The sequence below is a fragment of the Montipora capricornis genome, chromosome 8, assembly GCF_036669925.1.
Source record: "Montipora capricornis isolate CH-2021 chromosome 8, ASM3666992v2, whole genome shotgun sequence".
NCBI lineage: Eukaryota > Metazoa > Cnidaria > Anthozoa > Scleractinia > Acroporidae > Montipora > Montipora capricornis.
In genome coordinates, this window is record NC_090890.1 from 45,048,744 (window position 1) to 45,069,568 (window position 20,825).

Here is a 20,825-nt window from a genome sequence, read left to right on the forward strand (position 1 = left end):
GGTATTACGTCCGCCATATTAGAAACAAGAAACAAGTGCATCATCTGGTAGGCCTGGAAACCAGTGTGTGACTCTCACGAGTTGTCGACTTTCTTCGACATAGTTCCGGAATTTAATTTTAAAAGTCGGTTAACTTCGGAAAAAGGCTGCCCGGGAATCTGAGGTAAGAACAATTCCCTTAGAAAATTATCAACTCTTAGACCCTAGCTAAAAAAAGTAAGAGGAGATGGGAATTTTTTATTGCTTTGATTAAAGTCCCTGCCTAAGAATAGTAACAATGACAAAAACAACTTCATTTACGCGTATTGCCTTCAAAATAATCAAGGGAATGGATTTGAGGTAAGTCTTCGTTTACAACATATTAGATTTATTTCACCTGACTCATTGCTGTCTTTAGGTGCCTTGAGTCATGTTGGATGGGCTCCTCAAAATCAAAGTATCTTGTTACTGATTCAGTTGTTCATAGAAATGCTCAACAAGTTTTCTCATCGCATGTGGTAAGTCGCGAACCTTAAACACTGCTGACGTCATTGTTTCATTAATCAACATACGAGTTTGCTTTACAGAAGGCATAACGCCATTTATGAATTGACTTTAAAAGATAAAATGACTTGTTAGACTTAATTCAATCTCCAAGTTTAAGCCCTTTAATTTAGCTTTGATAATGAGCCAGTTATTAGCCATCAAAATACTGATGAATTCTTTGGTGGCAATTAGGCACTGGTGAAACCATACATTCTTTGTGAAATTTAAATGTAGAATTTTTAAAGCATCATTGTATACAGGGTTCAAATTTTCAGAGATTATGAGCTCATTATGCAGCACTTGAACTTTCAATATTCAGTACTTTATTCTCGGCTGATTGTTTAGAAAACAATAGCCTCCTGGGGAGGGTACTTGGGTCAATTTTCGCTGGGCATGACCCCTTTTTAATCTTTTATATGGTTAATTAAAGACCCCATCTTAGTCACTTGGGTAAATTAATGTAATTTTAGCTATCCCAACTTAGTCACTTTCTGTTTGTGCATAAACCTTAAAATAATTTATATATAATTATTGTACCTAATTTCAAAGCGGAATGTGAAGCAACTAGTAAACACTACTTGTTTCTGTAACAACTATATGTAAGAATCTAACGGAAGCATAAATTGACACAACATTGAACAATCATATTGAACATCTTTCATACAGATGAAATAACTTGCATGTCATTGAAAAATAGTACACCTCCTTCATTATGTCCCAAAGTGTCAGGATATGGACCTGCAGACATGGTACTCACTGAACTGAATGATAATTTCAGTTGAACAATTTGATTTCATATTTCACTGTTTAATTTCAGAAAATGACTACCAGAATAACTGTGTTCATGGTTGGAGATGTGATGTTGGGTCGTGGCATTGACATGATCCTTGAGCATGCTAACCACCCAATATTATATGAGATGAATGGACTTGATGCAAGGGATTATGTGAGTTTAGCAGAGAGAGAGAATGGCCCAATACCTGATAGAAGTGAACGACAAGTGGATTATGTCTGGGGAGCGGCAATCCAGATACTCAAAGAAAAAAACCCAGATCTGAGAATAATTAACTTAGAAACTTCAGTGACAACAAGTGATGTGCCATGGCCCAACAAAGGAATACATTATCGCATGCATCCAAAAAATGTCAATGTCATTCAATCAGCTGACATTGATTGTTGCATTCTAGCGAACAATCATGTTGCTGACTGGGGATTTCCTGGTCTCATAGAAACTATGGATACACTGCAGAATGCTGGCATAAAATTTGCAGGGGTAGGACGAAATGCCTTTGAGGCAAAATCACCAGCTGTCTTTCATCTTCATGACAACATTAGGGTCTTGGTGTTTTCTGCTGGCCATTTTTCGAGTGGGGTTTGTGATACGTGGCTAGCAAATGCAGATAGCGAAGGAGTTAATATCTTGGAGTTTCATCAGCCAAAAGAGGCAGCCATACAGCTAAAAGAGCAAATTGAAAAACACAAGCAAGATGGAGACATTATTATCTTATCTGTCCATTGGGGTGGAAATTGGGGCTGGAAGATTGACTCTTCATTTGTAAAATTTGCTCACAAAGCCATTGATGAAGCAGGAGTTCATGTCATCCATGGGCATTCTTCTCATCATGTAAAAGGAATAGAGGTTTACAATGGCCGACTGATCATTTATGGTTGTGGTGACTTTTTAAATGATTACGAAGGCATCACAGGTCATGAGGGCTACCGTGGTGATCTAAGTCTAATGTACTTTGTCGATGTAAATCCAGTGACAGGGCTTTTGGCTGGGCTGAGAATGGTGCCAACACAAATCATGCACTTGCGAGTGAACAAAGCCAAAGAGGAAGGAATAAACTGGCTGATGAAGACCATGTCAAGGGAATGCAGAAAGTTTGGATGCGATGTCAAAAGAGTAGATGATGAACTTCACTTGGTGTTTTAACCTTCGAGATGATGTCTCAATCAACAGTGAATACTAGATGCTTGCATGTAGTATTGGTTGATGATTTGTTGACATGCTTGCATTCATGAATAAATTTCAACAACTCCTTTTGTTGAAGGCAGCCGTGTCCATTAGAGAGAACTCCTGGTTTGCCTGCTATTGCAAACATTAAAATCTAGGCTTTGGTGTGGATCACGCAAGTGTGAGGGGAGGGAGAAGAGAGAGGTTTAGCAAAAATCAACACCGAAGGCAAAAACGTGGGGATAGGCCCCACCAGGCCCTCCCTCTCAGCAGCCCCTGAACAAAAGACCCAGTTTTGCTTTTTTTTGTTTGCCTAGACCATTTGTTCCACACCCAGGACAGTTGGCATTATGATGTATTGTCTTTAAAGGTCTTTCATTTTAAATCCGTTAGGGCTTGCAAGGCTGCTGCCTAAGAAAATTTTAAAGGGGCCCTCAGAGCTAAACGCTGTGAACTTAGGAGCCCAACATAAGAAGTGAGAGGTGTTGCTGTGAAAAATTAAGGCGCCCAGAGCTATTCTTTGGGAGCCCCAGGCTACCGGGCTCCTGTTAGGCAACAGCCTTGGGCTTGTGAAGAACCAACTGATTTATTGAAGCAGGTCTAAAAATAAAATACAGGCCACATTCCACAGGCCTGGTCAAGACTAGAAGTCCCTGCTCCACTGATGAACAGCTGAGCCAAAAGTTATCCCGAGACCTGAAACAACACTTTCGTAGAGTGGGGCTAGGAGACACTTTTGGTGTTGTTTATTTATCAGTAGCACAGTGACATGTACACTGACCTGTGCAATGTGACCTGTAGTTTAGAGTCCCACCAGATTGCTTCCTATCATTTCCCCATCCCAGTAGCTTTTCACTTAGTGGACTGAGAATTTTTCTTATGAGAAGACTACAAGGGATGTGGCCATCTCCTGCTTGCTTTTTGACAATTTATTTGCGTAATTGCTACTTAGCTTTTGAAAATGGATACCTAAGGGGAAAAATAATAATTGCAGGCTACATAGAGAAATATAGTATATACCAGTACTACAATAAAGCCGGAAAATAAACCAACCAGAAGGAAGTCTCTTATGAGAGAAACTGAAAAAGAGAATAGAAAAGTCATCGTATAACTTCTTAAGGTGGCTTCGTTACTACAGTTTTCCAAAGATAAAGATCAAGATTTTGAAATCTGTGAAATTAAAGCAACAGGATCTCTCTTCTGAAGTGTTAGTCACTGCAATTGATATATAATGTAATTTCCCTAAAAATAAATGCAAATCAGGGGAAAACTAAATATAGTGACCAAGCTCCTGAAATGGTCACTGGAAACAGACATTTCAAAGGCATTTTTCTCATAGGCTAACCATATGAGCAGGGTCAAAATTTCAGGAAATTAGTAAACAATATGAAGACGAAACCGTCAACATTTTTATAAAAGTACTATCAGATAGGTTTTCAGTTATTATCAAAATAGACAAGTGGCCATTTACAAAGAAACTGTCTGACAGACTTAACTATTTATTCGTATGCATGATTATTTTTTCTCGTTAGGGAAATCCTAAAATTTTAAGGTTGGGTTGTATGGCTAGTTTTTTGAGGAAAAAACCTTTGAAATATCTATTTTTTTTAGGTAAAATCGCATTTTACATCAATTGCAGTGGCAGTGACTAACAATTCAGAAGAGACATCCTGTTGCTTTGATTTCACAGATTTCAAATCTTGATCTATTTCTTCGGAAAACTGTAGTAAGCCACCTTAATTTAATATCAGGAGATACTTTATAATTTATGTTCCAAGTGCAATGATGTATTTGTACCATTCCAATTTTTCCGTACATACAATGTTCCTGGGGAAGCCTGGGTTCGAATTCGTTAGCAATGGCGGCCGATTTGAGCAAGATTTCGCGAGTGATAAATGTCTTGTGGAAACATCTGTTCGTTATACGATGTTATGATTCTTTTTAATGGCTTCAGGAGAATCTTCATCGCTGCAACACCTTGTTCAGCAGAAAGAAAATGAATGGAGGGAAGCCCAGGATTTGCAGATTAAGTCATTGCAAAATTCTCTCAAGGAGAAAGAAAAGCAGATAAATAACGAAAAACTAAGATTTAGGAAGTTAAAAGAAGATTTTGAGTATAATTTAAAACTATTAGAAGAGAGGGACCAGGAGCTAAGTCGTTACGATGTGTTGTTTCTTCAAGCTAAAAATGCCAATAGTCTGAGGGATGCTGAGGTCAGTGACCTCAAAATCCAACTGGATGATCTCAAGCTTAAGCTTTCACATGAAGAAAAAGCCAAAGAAGAGTTGCTAAGGCACTATCAACAGGTAGGCTGTTGAGAAAGTAAATAAATTCACTTGGCCTTTCATATATTCCTTTCCTTCCTTGCGATCAGGAAGCAGCTGTTGTCGTAAAAGTCGTTCCAAATTTAAAATGATCGTGAACTGTCCAAGTTGGAACAAACAGAGAGAATTAAAACTCATATTGTCCATATTTCGTTTTGACAAAACATCGTTAACAGAGGATGGCAAAGAAATCTGCCATAGTTAATGAAAATCGTGTGTGCAGAGCTGTCATTGCGCAACACCTATCAAACAAAGATAGCAGTTACATTTAGATACATACATTTGCTTTACTATCGTCTTTGACTCTGACTTATTTCCATCAGTTTTGATGTTGTGAAGTCTGATAGGCGAACCACAAGTTTACGGTACGTGTGTGCATTTGTATGTTGTTTGATATTTGTATTAGACACCATATTTGTGCTTACATGTACGTTCAACGACACCATTTTCATTCAGTGCCACAAGTGCACGTTGGCTTAAACTTTGTGCATATGCTATAAAAGATGAATCAGCCGTTGCACAACTATGCCGCATATGTGCTTTCATGTTAACTTCACGCATGAGCATAATTTGGCAATTTGTCACTGAACTACAAAAAAAAAAATTAAGCTAAAATTTAAGCTCAGGCATTTTCCCTGGAAAGTCCAAGGAAAAGTAATGTTGAACCATGCCTCATTCACTTCTCAGGACTGGAAAGGGAACGAGTGACTTGCAGTTTAACCGATGGCAGCTTGTTGAACAGAATAGAGCTTGTCTCTAATGTTCAGTTTGTTGATTATCCTATTTCAGCGTTTAATCACCATCATCATCTTCATCATCATTGATCCAATTTTGGGTTTATCCCCGTAAACGGGGGTGGCCAGATTTACCCCACTTTGGCAGCAATCTCTCTAACTCCCACTCACCATCTCGCTCGATTCATGGCATCCTTTTTCTCCACTCCAACACTCTTGCTCTCCTTCTCCACTTGTGTCTTCCACGTCTTCTTTGGTTGTCCTCGCTTCCTCTTGCCCTTCACTTCAAACTCCAACGTTTTTATCAGAAAGTGCCCGCCATCCCTCCTTAATAACACATGCCCATACCATCTCACTCCATTTGCCTTTGCCATGATATGCAGTTCAACGTTAATTAATTTTGTGGAACTGCTGAACTATGTGTATGTTACCAACTTTAAGCCCCGTAATCACTGTTGTGTCCAATCATTTCATAGCAGCACACTGTGTTGTTGGACTTGGATCACTTTGTCAATTTCCCTTTTAACAGTTTTTCAACTGCTGCTCTAGTGGTAGAAACAAACAAAAACATTGATTGGGCATGGATTGAGAGTAGGCCAGTGTAGTTTCAGTCTAGTATACAGGGGGCTTGCACAGTGATGTTGCCAAATCCAGTGGAGTGTCTGTTTATATGCTACAATGTTACACTGTGTTGTTTCAACAGCGCTTAAGAGATCATCAACAGGAATTGAACCAGTTCAGACAAAGCAAAGAAAATGAAGTTAAAAAGGAAAGAGAAGAATTTGAAGCTTTCAAGAGGGAACTACAGGTGCAATTGAGGTTTGTACAAAAGCAATTTGTTATTGTTGGGATTCAAGTGCTTCCACTGCAACACAGATGTTCCCTTACATCTTAGAGAATTAATACTCCATGGAAATTGGTCCGAAATTGAATTATCTCTATACAACAGGTCAGCTGAAGAGGATGTAGAAGCACAGAGGCAGGAATTAATGGCAGGTTTCGATGATGCTCTGCACAAGAGAGAACATGAATTTAGGAAGAAAGCTGATGACTTAAATAATTCCTTACTTGCTAGTGAACTTAAGGTTAGTTTGATTGTAACATTACTCTTATTATCATCAACAACTTTTAGCTTGCAGTATTACTTATCATGTTACGAGTTTTCCTTTCTTTGTTGACACCTTGGGTTTGAAGATTAGTTTTTTTGTACTCCAATAATAAATATTGGACAGAAAAGTATGATCTAACATTGGCTTTGGAATAAAAAGACTGGAATGTGACCTTGCTTTTTTTTTTGGTTGCTGAGTTTTCAGGGTTGACTTTATATACCTTCATTATGGAGTTTCATGTTGAAGCAAACACACATTTCGTACCCTGTCTCACATTAATGAAGACTGGATTCAAAACCTTAACTGAGTTACATGTACATGCTTTATCATTACTGTGCAGGGGCTATAAACCAATTGGGGAACTTGTCGCAAAAAGGTTGTACCTAGTACGAATTTAGCCAGCTTTATTTCTTGTTCAGATGTCTTATTTGATTCTCCTGAAAAACTCAGATGGTTCAAAGGCCTTTGTCATGTGGGTGGTGTCATTTCACACAGATATAGGCAATGGTTTTCCAGACCCTCATGTTGGGATTGATTTTTACATGCATCTGTTAACAGTTTCCTCGTAACAGCTCAGCCTTGGTCATTTCACTGTCTCTTTTTGCCTCTTTGAGTGGATTACCATATCTTCCATAAAATTCAGCATTCATGCCATCTGCAGGTTAAAATGCTGACCAAAGAACTGGAACTAGTGAGAGTAAGTGGAGAAAGGACCAAAGATGAACTGGAAGGCACAGAAACAACCATTCATGATTTGGAAAAACAGCTTAAACAGAAAGAATGGGAGATAATGGACCAACAGAACATGAGCAGAGCCAAAGTTACTGATTTAGAAGCTGAGATCGAACATTTAAAATCTGCGATGAGCAAAGCGCAACTCAAATTTGAACATAAGCATGCAGAGCTGGACCGTTATGTAAAGGAGAAAGAACAAGCTGTCATTGCAGCCAAGGAAGTATGTTTTGTCAAACGTGGTATTTGTTGTTGATGGTAGAGATTGCAACATCCTGCTATGTACAGTATCTATAGATAAAAGTTCCATGACAATGATTTAAATCTACATACACTGTAGGAGTGCTGGGTGACCAGTTGGCCTATCATTTTGCTTACTATTATGAACCAGGCAATTTTGTTCCTGTCAATTGCTTCTTAAGTCAAATGCATATCTCAATGTGTGAGGGTTGCCTGGTCTACAATAATTTGTCAAAGTGGTTCAAGGTCAACAGCTGAATTCTCAGTCATTCCTATTGGTTCCAGTCATCCTAGGCTCTTTTATTTTGTTGTCGTCAGGCTCATAGTGAACTAGAGAGGCATTTGGAGGAAAAAATCCGCACTCTTCAAAATCAGTTAGAGACTGAACAGGTGGAATGCCGCCGGCTACAATGGGCTAGCAAGGATGCTGAAAAGGGAAAACTGGTGGAAGTTCAAAGGTACAGTAGACAGATAAACAGACAGCATTGTTTAATAATATACATATTCAAATTCAATTTGATCTTTCTGCCAACATCAGTACACTTGCTAGTAACACAAAATTAAAAAACTGTACTAAATAATATCTGGCTTGCTAATCGTCCTTTCTCGCAGTCAGAGACTGAATTGCTATTTAACGGGGCAGCTCCAAAGGACCAAAGGAGCTGTGCAGTTGGCTCGGTGCTCAGCCCCTGAACACGACCCATGCATGACCTTGCAGCACAGCACCACAGCTAGATGGAATAAGCTGGGAGTTGATTTTGCAGAGGGAGGAAAACCGGAGTGCTCGGACAAAAAACCTTCCAGTAAGATTGAGATCAACTGAGGTGGAAGGCACAAGTGTTACTCCCCTTCAATCACCAAATGCCTGCAAGAAATGCTAATTAATAGATTGGCAAAGCAAAACAAGGAATCATTTTAAGTGTGAATTGATTATTACATATTTGGTTTCTTATCAGGTTGCAAAGATTAATAGCTGATCTGGAGGACAAGTTAAATAGGCAATCCTCTGATGATGCTCGCTCCGCAGTGGCTCGAGATTTGGAACTAGAAGCATTGAGACAGCAAGAAGAAAAGATGAGGCTGGAGATTGTGCAGATCAAGGAAACCACTGACAGGTTAATAAAATAACCACCGGTATATATTAGTAAAGTAAAGTAAAGTAAAGTCAATTTATTTAACGTCAGTTGTTCCTTCAGTTACAAAACTGGTATCAATGGAAGCTGACGGTGCATGTTTCACTGATATTTAAAGCTATAGCTACACGGATCAGAGAAAAGTGAAAACAGATGTTGAAGTCACCGAGGATCGAACTGGGGACCCCTTGCTCCGAAAGCCGCGCACTATCCAACTGAGCTACGCCTGCAAATGTTGGTTTTTGAAGAGAGGGGAAAACTGGAGTACCCGGGGGAAAACCTCTCGGAGCAGAGTAGAGAACCAACAAACTCAACCCACATTATGGCGTAGAATCTGGAAATCGATCCTGGGTCACATTGGTGGAAGGCGAGTGCTCTCACCACTGTGCCAGCCCTGCTCTCCCAAGAAAAGAAAAGAAAAGAAAAAAAATGGAATACATGGCACATGGAAGGTGAATCATGCAAATCAGGAATGCTGACCAGCCTTTTATGAACATCCTACTTTGGTGTCAGGACTACTTGTATCAAAACTTCTGCATAACCGTTTTTCTGCTTTTGTCATCCAGATACAAGAAAGAGCTGACCATTGCACTGGAGAGAGAGTCTTCCTTGGAGAGATCCAGAGCACAACTGGAAGTTGATTGGCAACGACGCTGTGAGGACACTGAGAGAGAAGTGTACATCAAACAAGAACAGCTGATTGCTGGACTTACCAAGCAAAGAGATGAGGTTCATATCCTAATAATAAACTTTTAGTGTAGAGGCACTAATTATTGGGGTATTTTTGCAAGAACATTTCACATATTAAGCACTTATTAAAAGGGAGCAAAAGGCCTGGGTAGACGGGAAAATGCTTTTTATCAATGGTAAAGTAACAAACTCACCTGCATGTCTGCAAACTTGACAAGCAAACCTGGGACATTCACTGCATGTCAGTCACCATAAGAGTTGTCATATGTTGAGTCACAACACAGCTCTCACAACAACAGCTGTCATGATATCTTCAGAAAACACTGGACACAAAAATTGTACAACAGATGCAATGAAGCTGAACCCTAAAAACAATGGAGCTGCGTCCTATACCATTCCAATGAAATTAGAGGCTGGAAAGAGCTGTAATTAAATGTGTTGTTTGTTTAGTCTGCAGCCCTTGCTCAAGAACGAGAGCGTGAGCTGTCTCAGCGTGATGACCTTATTCGCATATTGACGCTGACCAGAGATCAAGCTGTTGCAACCCTCCATCATCATGGGCTTACTATGCCTATCCAGTTGCCAGATAAGGAGAAGGAGGGGGTAGTGCCTGCACTGGCTGACCAGGATCTCAAGCTCTTGTCACCAGAGGAGAGGATCAAGGCTCTAGCGGCACAGAATGACAATTTGCGAGCTGTGGTAAGACAGATGCGGAAAGACATGGAGGATCTAAGTAGTCAACCAGTGACAAGGCCCTCTTCTGTCACAGTTCAATCCAAAGAGGGCGAATCAGGTACTTCTGTACCACTTACGAAAGGTAATCATATTTATGGTCCATTTTGAAATCACCAGAACACTGGGCAGGAGGTTTTAGGTTTACCCTGACTAAGGCTTGTAATTTAGACCTTTTTGTATATCTTAATTAAGTTGCCTTATATAAGCTTGTACCTCTGATATGCACAACCATTGTAAATAGTTTTTAGTTTTTAACGTTTATCTGAAGAAGGCTGAACAGCCGAAACGTTATTAAATAGAGTCGGATCAGTTAGAAGTTTACTCCACTGATTGCACTTATTATTTGCCTAGTATATATATATATTGCAATTCAGTATTGAAGAAGCAGTGTTGTGCTTTTTAATAAAACACCAAAACACCAAATCTTTATATATATATTTATATATATAGTTATGTAATATATAATTATGAAAGTCATATTATAAGTTATTATTATATATAGGCAGGTACAAAAGTCGGACCACCAGTCCGGATTGGATCAACTCGGATCGCCTCGGATCATGAAAATGGGAACTGGCACTAAGGATGCAAAATGGTAGCTTGACTACACAGCACGACACGGAGAAACATCTCGAGTCTTTCTTAATTTGGCCCATTTTTGACTGGAATTTTAATCTTCAAATGGGCAAAAGTTTCAATTTCGTTTAATTTTATGTTTTTTCCATGATCCGAGGCGATCTAAGTTGCAGGTCCGAGTTGATCCGGTTCGACTTTTGTACCTGCCTATTATATATATTAATGTTAAAGCTTGAATTTGTTCAGTTTCATTTTTACAAACGTTAACAACTCTTTATTCTAGTTCACTGTGATGATCATTATACATTGTACATAATTTTGATTTTAAGAATATGTTGAGTCACTGGAAAAAGAAATAACAGAGTTGAAATCAAAGAATAGATCACTCAATCAGCAGATTGATAACATAGCAATGCAGTCAAGCAAACCACCCTTACATGGTCGATCAACTCCCCGAGAAGTTAGCACTCAAGATCCGTATGTACAAGCACACATAAGGGAACTCAATGGAACTATAGGTAAGAATAAGTTATTGGAAATGTTTTGCAATTCAGTATTGAAGAAGCAGTGTTGTGCTTTTTAATAACACATCCAAACTCCAAATCTTTGTACATAATTATATAAACGAATAGACTAAGATGAAGTTGCTTCACTTATCTGTGGAGTGCTCTATGCAAGAATTTTGCAGAGCAAAATACAAATGTAAGAAGGAAAGTGTTACTAGTAACACTTTCCTTCTTACATTTGTACATAATTATATATATATATGTATATAGATCTACAGCTGTATATGGCTGTAGTAGTTAGGGGATGTTTGCCTAACTGTCTTAAGTGACTACTAAAAAGTGTTTTTCCATTGGCTGAGAAACAAAGGATATGGAATAGATCCTTCTCCAAAATGGCAACCAAAAATTCAAATATTCATTAATTAAGTTAAAATTAAAAATGCATACCAGCACTAAAAAGAACACCTTTACTTTAGCAACCCTGCAAAGTTTCAGCATATCTGGTGTAATATTATAAATATCAGCTGAGCAAAGGTTAGTTAAAAAATGAAAACTTTACAGACATATGGCGTATATCGTATACCCCCAGGCATCCAAATATCTGTAAATTTGTTAAATTTCACTTACATTTTCTCAGCTGATATAACACCTAATACACTGAAACTGGGTTCTTTCAGTTATGGTTTGTCCAAGCTTCTGTAAGGCCCTTCACAGACATTCTCTTGGGTCGTCTCACACAATTATTATTTTTCCCTGCAAATGTCTGCTTAAATGATCCCGACATTCATTTCACTTTGTTAGTACATGGGAATTTCACCTAGATATCACTTGCAGGTTACAAAAAAAACCAATCGGCCCTTTGTAGATACTCCCCTAGCGAAATTATTTTGGTTAACTTAAAATTTGGATGAAATGGGGAATGAAACTTCTAAAAAACATTTTCCTCTTTAATCGCCCTTTTATCCCTTTAGCAAGTCAAAATGTGAGTGTCCCACTGATATTGTTGAAAGTCCATTTATTTTATTTCCATGAGGTTTAATTGTGCGAATTTGACAAGGTCAAAGTATAAAGTGTTGTGATTGGTCAAACAAAGGGTTGTGGTCAAACAAAATAATACATGTAATACATGTATTTGGCTCATTTTGGCAGATAATTCGTTGAGGAGGAAAGATTGTGTTTGAACAGCAAAAGAAGGTTCAGTGTGTTTGTTGTGGTTTGTTTCCAAGGGCTAAAGAAAGAAAGCAAATGGAAATAAAAGGAACTTTTCATCAAATTGCCTTAAGTTGGTTTTTCACACAACTTGCTTGTAAAGTCTCTTCTTATGCCAGTTATAACATCAAAACAAACTACTTTAATGATTATTCACAACTGCTTAAGTACGTTTTACAACATTAAATATTCACACCGATGCAAAGGCTTACACAACACCAACTTGTATAAAGGACATGTGACACTACATTGCTCAGATTCTTTTGAGGAAGCTATATTGCAAGTATTTAATATATACTAGTCTGTTATGGGTTGAAGTCATGTTTTCATTTATCAGGTGCTTTGCGTCAGGAGAAACTTGAGCTATCGGCACAAGTGAAAAAGAACCAGGCAACAGTGGATCATCAGCAAGGATTATTGAACCAAGCACACGAGGAGGTGGTTTCAACTTGTTAGTTTTTAGTTTTTCCAAGCATCAGGTTGCCCTTTCGGGCAAGCTGTAATTTCATCTTACTATCCCAAGTCTCTGAGGAGCTTAAGCCCCAAAAAGATTTGTATCTCTTTTTCTCTCTTAAACTGTCTGCTAAACACTTATAAATGTCTGCTCAGAAGTTTGGCATCAGAAAAAAAGCAACCAGTAGTGCCACACTTGTGTTCAATTTGATGCTTTCCCGTCGGGCAACCCATGATAAGAAAGTGCTAGCCCAAAACATCATTCCACTAGCCCTGGGCTAGGCTATCAGACAGTCTATTTGGTCAGTGCATATAAAAAGATTGAAAACATTTGCTAAATAAATGCAGAGAGTTAAAGATGCATGCATGCCAACACATTAAAGAAAAAGACTGGGTTTGGTTTGTAAAAAATAGAGTCACTGATGGGGCTGTACATTCTTTGTAAAATTTAAAATTTTGAAACCAACAATCTTCAAGGATTTATATCTCACTCGAATTTTCAGAGAAAGTTGTTTTAATAGTCTGTGCTGGTTTATTGCCTGTTTCTTTATTTACACATACGGGGCAAAATTACTGATTGCTGATTGGCTGAAACTAAGGGCTTTTTTTTCTTAATCACAAGGGCACTTTTGGTAATCAAGAAAGCATGATTACTTCATCCTGATTGGTGAAGTTACAAGAGAATCTTCCAGATTCTGACTCTAATTAAACTAAGTGCTATTTCTATGGACAGCATCAATTTATTGAATTAAACTTTAACCCAATGAAAGCATGTTAAGTTGATTGTCCTTTGTCGCTGTATTGAACAGGCTTCCTTCCCTCAATAATTTTGCCTTTATGTGATGATGTGCCCTCGTGCAATTAAGGATTAATTTCACTTGTATTTTCAATGTTCTCTAAATTGCCCGATTCAGGAAGCATCGAGGGCAATTTTGTGAAAACTTTGAAATTCCCACGAAATTCATCCTTAACTGCTCTCAGGCCCATGTGGTTACATATGCTAACTGATGGGTACATGCTTATGTGGCAAAAAATTAATAATATCGAAATCAAAAATTCCCTTATTCTATAATAATGTTATTCTCAAATGAAAGGTTCGACAGAAACAGTTACTGGTGGATCAGCTACAATACGAACTCACAACTCAAAGCAGACGAGCAACGGATGAACTTAGCAGCCTAAGACAACGTGTGACAGAGCTGGAACTACAGCTTGTTCAAACAAGGAGAGAGGCAGATGAATACTTTAAGAGTGGGTTAGAAAGAAATGCAGAAGCAACATCTTTGGGAAATCAGGTGACTAAAACAATCATTATTGACTTGGAATACTCAAAATCATATGTGCGACTGCTTGATTTTTGAAGCTGCCGAGGGAGTTTTGAAGACTTCTTTTTTCACTGAGTTGAATTTTGCCCAGATTCACTCTATGGATGGTGGTTGTTTTAAGGAATGATTTAAAGAGTTGATTTAAGAGTACATGACATTGTACAGTATAGTGCAGTTTCGTTGCTGGAAATTGGATTCAATTATTTCACTTTAACCCTTATGAAAAAAAGGATTTCAATGTCTCTTACATGGATTTATCTTGTAATCCCTTACTTTTGGATTTATGTGTCACTTGCACTTCCAGTTGTCTTCACTGAAGGTGGAACTTGCATCTCAAGGAAGAGGAAGCATGTCATTCAATCCACAAGCAGCTATCGTGAAACAACTCCAAGACGAGATTCTTCAACTCCGAATGCAGCTTTCCTCAGGTCAGGCAAGGGGACTAGTTGTTTGCGTACAGTCGAAGCTCTCATAAGCAACCACCCAGGGAATTCCAAAAAATGGTCACAACTAGAGTTGGTCGCTTACGAGAATGGGTTCTCGTAAGCGACCAAAATTATAAACAATAGAGGATGGTCACTTACAAGAGCTTTCAGCAAAACTCTCTGGGATTTGTAAATTATTATTGATGGTACTGAAGTTAACGGTCGGGAACTCCCATTCACATGTGCCAAAGTATCCTTACAAGACAGGGTATTTTTTTCTGGAAGACAGTCGGCTCTTAAACAAAATGCCAAAACCACCGAGAAAGTTTTACTATTTGTCACAGCATACAACCCAGTAGTGTCAAATCTTTGAGCAATACTGATGCACAACTGGAGTTTTATTGAAAACCAGCCATTGCTGGCAAACATATTCAAGAAACCTCCTTACATATCATACAAGAGGGGTAAATCATTCAAGCATATGCTTGTTAAAGCAAAACTGTGAAGTGAAGGTTTCATAATTATCTGTAGCTGCAAACTGGTAAAAAAAGAGAGGCCAGTGCAGGTCTGTGACATACTTTCAAACTCTCAGTGCAGTGGGTTGTGTTTTTATTAAAGTGTTGACATGTACATAGATGAGACTCTTGAGAGGTCGCTTACGAGGTTCCAGTTGGGTAATCCTAAAGGTAGTCTTGGTCGCTTACGGGAACGGTCGCTTAAAAGAGCTTTCAATCAGAGAGTTTAAGTGAAATATTAAACAGGGTTTTACATTCATTTGGTGATCATAACTGCTTGCCTGGTCTGGTCTGACCTGCCTGGTCTCCTCCCTCGTCTCCTCCCTCCAGGAGGAGCAAAGACCAGACTCAATAGATTGGCAGAAATTGAGCCTAGCTTTTTGGATTTTGTGGCAGTTTCATGTATTAAAATAATATATTAATTATTATTACATAGCACTCAGATAGGCAGATGGCCAATAATAATAATAATAATAATAATAATAATAATAATAATAATAATTGGTTTATTTAAGTCTCAAGGTTATTTAGCCAAGCACGCATGCTCTACTTATTGGGGAGACTACAAATCAGCTGAAATCAGAACAAATCAAAATGTTGATTTTTGAGGAGAGGGGAAAACTGGAGTACCGGCCCAGGAAAAACCTCTCGGAGCAGAGTAGAGAACCAACAACTCAACCCACATATGGTGTCGAATCCACAAATCGATCCTGGGCCACATTGGTGGAAGGCAAATGCACTCACCACTGTGCCAGCCCTGCTCTCTAATAACCTAATAAATTAGTATTAATCATTGAAAATGCTCAGATCCAAGGGGACCAAGTGTTCTTGATGATCCAGAGCTGGTGAACATAAAATTGAGATGGTGAAGGATGATGAAATCTTTCTCAAAATATCCTTTTTTGGAAGACTCCAGAATAGTTGCCTGATGTTGACTATCCCATTTCTCATGTTTGACCCTCAGTTGTTTTATGGTCATGGTGACATAATACTTCTTATTATGTAAACACCAATGAAAACGAAAACATGATATCTTCACACATGAAAAGATCACTGTTGCTACTGTTACATAAAAAAATCATGCCTTTCTGTTGTTATTGTAAAAAAAAAAAAAGAAAAGAAAAAAAAGAACAAAAAGAACATTTGACGGTTGCTGATTTAAATTTTAATTTATGCACACTCACACCTCTTCACAGGAATATTTAATTAAGCTTCTCATTGGTGATAGTGTTTTTCTTTTGTTATTCAAACTACCGGTATTGTTTTTCATTTCAATGTAAGTTTAAATAGCTTATTCTGTTGTACCTTTTTCATGTGTAACCTTCGGCGAGTGAAGAGAACTTTAGTTTTACGTTGCGAAAAATAAAACTTTCGATGCCTTTTGTGAAATGATTCAGTATTTCATACTCGTGTTGAAAAATATTTCATGAGTGAGTGAAATATTTTTCAACACTCAAGGAGAAATTTCGTATCTCCACGCGGCCATGTAATATCCTCTATTTTCACTGTACTGTCTCTACCTTTAGCTGGTGATTTGCAAGTGATTAATGGCTTCGCTTCACTTTCTTTTAACAAAATTTGAATATACAGAGATCAACAAACGAAATGAAATATGAAAGGAATCATATCTTGAACTGCATATATATCAAGTGAAGTTGTGGTCCTCGCTGTTATGAATGCAATTTTAGCAATTTCGTAGAGAAGCCTGAAAATTTCAGGACTTAACGAGATCACTTTAACTACAATATTATTAAATAATACTAGCTCTTTCTTTAAAAAAAAACAAGTAACACTTATTAATTACAAAACAGAAAAAAATATATTAAAAGTAGTCAATTAATATTACAGAAACAAAAGGTTTAGGGGAAAGTAGTTAGAAAAGGGTCAGTTACTTAATAGAAAGATCAATGTAGCACAAGTCAACATTTTTCAGCTCCATTCTTAAGATCTTTAGAAGCCATTCTTCAATTTGCATTTGAAAGGTAAGAACTTAAGCTGGCGAAGTTCAGAGTGGATACCATTGCTTTTTTTTTTTATGGCCCTAGTGGCTGGTTAATGAGTTGAATGTATAATAATGTTGTTCGGAAACTCACAATCTGTATGAATGGCTCAAATTTGTGGAAGGGTATGAATGCAAAAGGGAAGGGTTTTTTTTTTTATCCTAAAATGTATTTTTTTCATACTTTAATTAATGTCTTAGGCATTCAAACCAGAGATAAAGGCTTTCTGGACGCCTTTTCACTCAATGAACCTGCAAGTTCTGATTTGGCATCAGTACACAGCAAACTGAAAGTTGCGGCACAGCGCATTAGCCAACTGTCCCAAGAGAAAGAACAGCTTATACAGATTGGAAACAGGCTGAGAGCTGAACTTGCTAAATTCACTGGTAAAAATAGTTAAGTCAATATGAACTCACATTTTAGCTCAGGAATGGTGTAATAATTGAGGAGAAATTTGTCGCCTTTTTCACTGGCATCGGCAAATTGCTCAATTTTAGATGAACTTATAGACTGGTTTCCCTACTTGGCGTGCAACTTATCTCATGTTATAGAAGAAGCATTGTAAGGCAGACAGGAGGAGCGAGGATGGCACAGAGAGGTCCTGAGTTCGATTCCCGGATCTCACATCCTTGTTTCGACTTCTTTCGGTTCTGTGTAGCTTAAGTAGCTTTAAATACCCGTAAAACGGAGCACTGATGGCGAGGGGGGAGTAAAATGAGCGCACCGTCGACCTCAGGTTTGTCAGTTGAATTACTGTTACGAGTTATCGACGTTAAATATGGTTGCTTTACTTTACTTTACTTTACAGTTTCGTACCACTAGTTTCATCCAATAAGTGGAATCCAAGACTGAAAAAGTGTAATCTATTTTCTGTGTAGTACTGTGAGTTTGACGAGACACCTTAAACATAATCACAGCTTTAAAAATATCCCTTGTTCTTTTTCTTTATAGATTACGGTTACCGTTTACTTTTAATTTGACCCATTTCTCCCATTATTGTTTTTGAAAACCTTGGCTTATTAGGAGACCGAAGGAGTGTTGGACCAGGCAACCTTTCATCTCGGCCTCCAAAGGTCTCTACTGATGGAGGCATTGTGGGAAAGACTCCTGGGGAGATGAAAGATGATCTTCAGAGCCAACTGAGTGCCGTGGAAAAACTCCAATACCAGCTTACCTCACATGAGCTCCAGTTTGCACAGCGCATGGCGCAAAAAGAACAGCATGCTGCTGAAAAAGCCGAAGTTACTGTTGCGTCAAGTTCAAGTGATTCCGGTGAAGGTTAGTTCCAGCAAATAATCACAAAATGTAGACAGTCTACAGTTATTTGTGAAAATTAAGTGAATGGTGCACAATTGTCTCAAGGCTGAGTAACAGGAATCTAAATCCTCTAAGTAACAATTTTACTATTATTATTTTTTTTAATTCAGAAGAGATAAATGGTCCTCGCACGTATCTAGACACAGTTGCAAGCAGGTCAATTTGTTGGGCTCATTTGTGCCCATGAAAGGACTGATGATATATGGGCAGAAACCCACAAGGGTTGAAACATGTAACGCGCGTTCACAGCTTCCGAATATTCAGTGCCAACTGATTGGTTGAATGTCTCAGTCTTAAGTACCATATTTGGAAACCCCTCGCTCTTGTTGTTCCAAATATGGTACTTAGCAAATTGAATATTCAAAAGCTTGTTTCCCAGCACACAAGGGGCCGTTACACTTTTCAACCCTTATGGGTTTCTGATATGGGGCAATAGACCATTTTACAGTTGTAGCTAAATTACCTGGCCTACGAATGGAAGCGAGGCTGCCGGTGACCCTGTTTTGATACAAACCCCCGTGCTTTTGTAATGTTAATACGGACTAATTAAAATTACAACAACGCAATTTGCATGATAAAAGCAGTGGGGGCTGTATCAATGCAAGGTCACCGGCAGCCTCTCAGCCATTCATAGGCTTGGTCGCTGAGCAAACAACTGTAAAATGGCCTATTGCTCAAATTGCTCAAATTGTCCAGCTGAGTGCAAGGGTTATTTCTTTCTTCCGTCTACGGTCCGCACATGAAATATACACAATTATTCCAATTCTCTCAATAATTATTATTGCCATAGCAAGGATTATAATGAGAAAAATTAATGTTTTCACCACAAGCAAATATCAGACAACTGTCATCCCTCTTTCTGGCAACTAGCTATAGGCGACTCAGACATCCGCCCAGACTTATTTACACTACACGTAACTGATTCATTGGTTGTTGATTGGTCAATTGGCTGACTGACTGACTAATTTATGAATTATTTTTGTGTTTGTTTGTTTATTTAATTATTTATTCATTAAGGTGGGAAAGTTTCAGAGCCAATGCTTAAGTCACAAGAGGTAGTATCACGTGACACCAATGACAATTCTCGAGCCAGTCACATGGCCAACACATTATCCACCCAGCTGCCCTCGCCACCACCTCGTGATCAGCCACTCTTTACCTCGTCCTCCGAGGGCCAATCCTCGTTGCAAGAAATTTGGAGAATGTTGGATGCAGAGGAGAGTTTCAAGAGCCCCACTCCAAGAAAAGCCCGCCCCAGCTCTCCACGGCAGCCTTTAGTGACACGTGACATACAACCTGATCACATACCCGCTCGTGACGATGCAGAAGAGCAAGACGTGTTTGCACTCAAAGGGAAGCGAACTGAAGCTCAAATAAGACACTCTAAACAGAAGCCCGGGCTTTCAAAAAAGGCAGCTGGAAAGGCAAAAATGACTCCCAAGAAATTAAAAATTAGGAATTATAATATCAGAGATGATCAGAGTTGAAACTGATTGAGGACCGTAATTGGTCAAACGAAGGAAACTGTTCTGGAAACAAGTGTCACGCAGCAAGGAGCAATTACTGCTCACGGAAACAGAGTATCCTGCAATACAATAACGAATAGCATTCGCAAGAGTTTCCTCATTTTGACTTGTTCATGTTCGTGCTAAGAGGTTGACCTCAAGAACCTGAAGAACTCTGATACACGGATAGCAGATGCCAAATTTATATTCCCCCGTGCCACTAAGAAAGGAAACTTTTTTTAAAAGCGAGGGAGCCTTTTCAGTCTTTCCTGCCGGTTTGGTCACATGACATTTGTCCCCGACACGTCCCTTCGGCAGGAAGTCAGGTTATTTTTTTCAGAGAACGGGAAGTTAATTGTTTTACTTAATTATGGCAATATTTTGGTTTGTGTAGGATTAATGTATTAAAATTATGCCTTCACAAGTTGTTAGTGAACCAAATTGTTTTCTGAAGTGAAACTTCTTTATTAACAGAGTTTCAATAATGTTGTATACCAAAATTACTCTATAAAGCAGTTTACAATTGAGTGCTAACAAACCTAAAACCAAAGTAATTTAGGCCCGGTTCAAACGTCGCACTTCTGGCGTGTCGAACACAATTAAATTGATAATTAAGTAAAGTACGATCGTTTGGGTGAGTGTAGTCCTGAGAAGGACTCTTTGAGATGACATTGACTGACGTTTCGACAACCTGAGCGGAAGTCATCCTCAGAGTCACTTTACTCAAAACGTCAGTCAATGTCATCTCGAACAGTCCTTCTCAGGACTACACTCACCGGGACGATCGTACTCTACTTAATTATGATATGACTCT

At 38.5% G+C, this 20,825-nt stretch overlaps 2 protein-coding genes across 6 annotated transcripts; both read left to right on the plus strand.

The window, feature by feature from the left end:
- The first annotated feature begins 28 nt into the window (after positions 1-28).
- Positions 29-3,534, plus strand: LOC138059895 (probable polyglutamine synthesis accessory protein MT0602). 4 transcript variants are annotated; one of them, XM_068905546.1, is made up of 3 exons: positions 54-163; positions 398-497; positions 1,343-3,534. In XM_068905546.1, the coding sequence occupies exons 2-3, from the start codon at positions 417-419 to the stop codon at positions 2,459-2,461; spliced, it is 1,200 nt and encodes a 399-aa protein (XP_068761647.1). In that variant the 5' UTR covers positions 54-163; positions 398-416; the 3' UTR covers positions 2,462-3,534. The 4 variants fall into 4 exon arrangements, with proteins under 4 accessions (XP_068761649.1, XP_068761647.1, XP_068761646.1 ...); XM_068905545.1 differs by lacking the exon at positions 54-163 and adding an exon at positions 170-339; XM_068905548.1 differs by lacking the exon at positions 398-497 and having other exon boundaries at positions 29-163.
- A 793-nt stretch (positions 3,535-4,327) lies between these two features.
- Positions 4,328-20,435, plus strand: LOC138059900 (coiled-coil domain-containing protein 57-like). Of its 2 annotated transcripts, none has more exons than XM_068905553.1 (15): positions 4,328-4,789; positions 6,245-6,360; positions 6,491-6,626; positions 7,312-7,605; positions 7,941-8,080; positions 8,579-8,737; positions 9,322-9,484; positions 9,896-10,262; positions 11,086-11,274; positions 12,809-12,909; positions 14,019-14,219; positions 14,554-14,677; positions 17,390-17,575; positions 18,213-18,467; positions 19,524-20,435. In XM_068905553.1, the coding sequence occupies exons 1-15, from the start codon at positions 4,427-4,429 to the stop codon at positions 19,991-19,993; spliced, it is 3,264 nt and encodes a 1,087-aa protein (XP_068761654.1). In that variant the 5' UTR covers positions 4,328-4,426; the 3' UTR covers positions 19,994-20,435. The 2 variants fall into 2 exon arrangements, with proteins under 2 accessions (XP_068761654.1, XP_068761655.1); XM_068905554.1 differs by having other exon boundaries at positions 4,339-4,789; positions 9,896-10,238.
- Positions 20,436-20,825: the final 390 nt, after the last annotated feature.

What these genes read in the sequence shown, in the direction of transcription:
- LOC138059900 (XM_068905553.1), top strand. Translation starts at nt 4,427, where the DNA reads ATGGCTTCAGGAGAATCTTCATCGCTGCAACACCTTGTTCAGCAGAAA. An exon ending in TGAACCAAGCACACGAGGAG is followed by an intron (nt 12,910 to 14,018) that starts GTGGTTTCAACT and finishes CTCAAATGAAAG; the next exon opens with GTTCGACAGAAACAGTTACT. An exon ending in TGAACTTGCTAAATTCACTG is followed by an intron (nt 17,576 to 18,212) that starts GTAAAAATAGTT and finishes TTGGCTTATTAG; the next exon opens with GAGACCGAAGGAGTGTTGGA.
- LOC138059895 (XM_068905545.1), top strand. Translation starts at nt 278, where the DNA reads ATGACAAAAACAACTTCATTTACGCGTATTGCCTTCAAAATAATCAAG. An exon ending in ATCAAGGGAATGGATTTGAG is followed by an intron (nt 340 to 397) that starts GTAAGTCTTCGT and finishes TGCTGTCTTTAG; the next exon opens with GTGCCTTGAGTCATGTTGGA. An exon ending in AAGTTTTCTCATCGCATGTG is followed by an intron (nt 498 to 1,342) that starts GTAAGTCGCGAA and finishes GTTTAATTTCAG; the next exon opens with AAAATGACTACCAGAATAAC.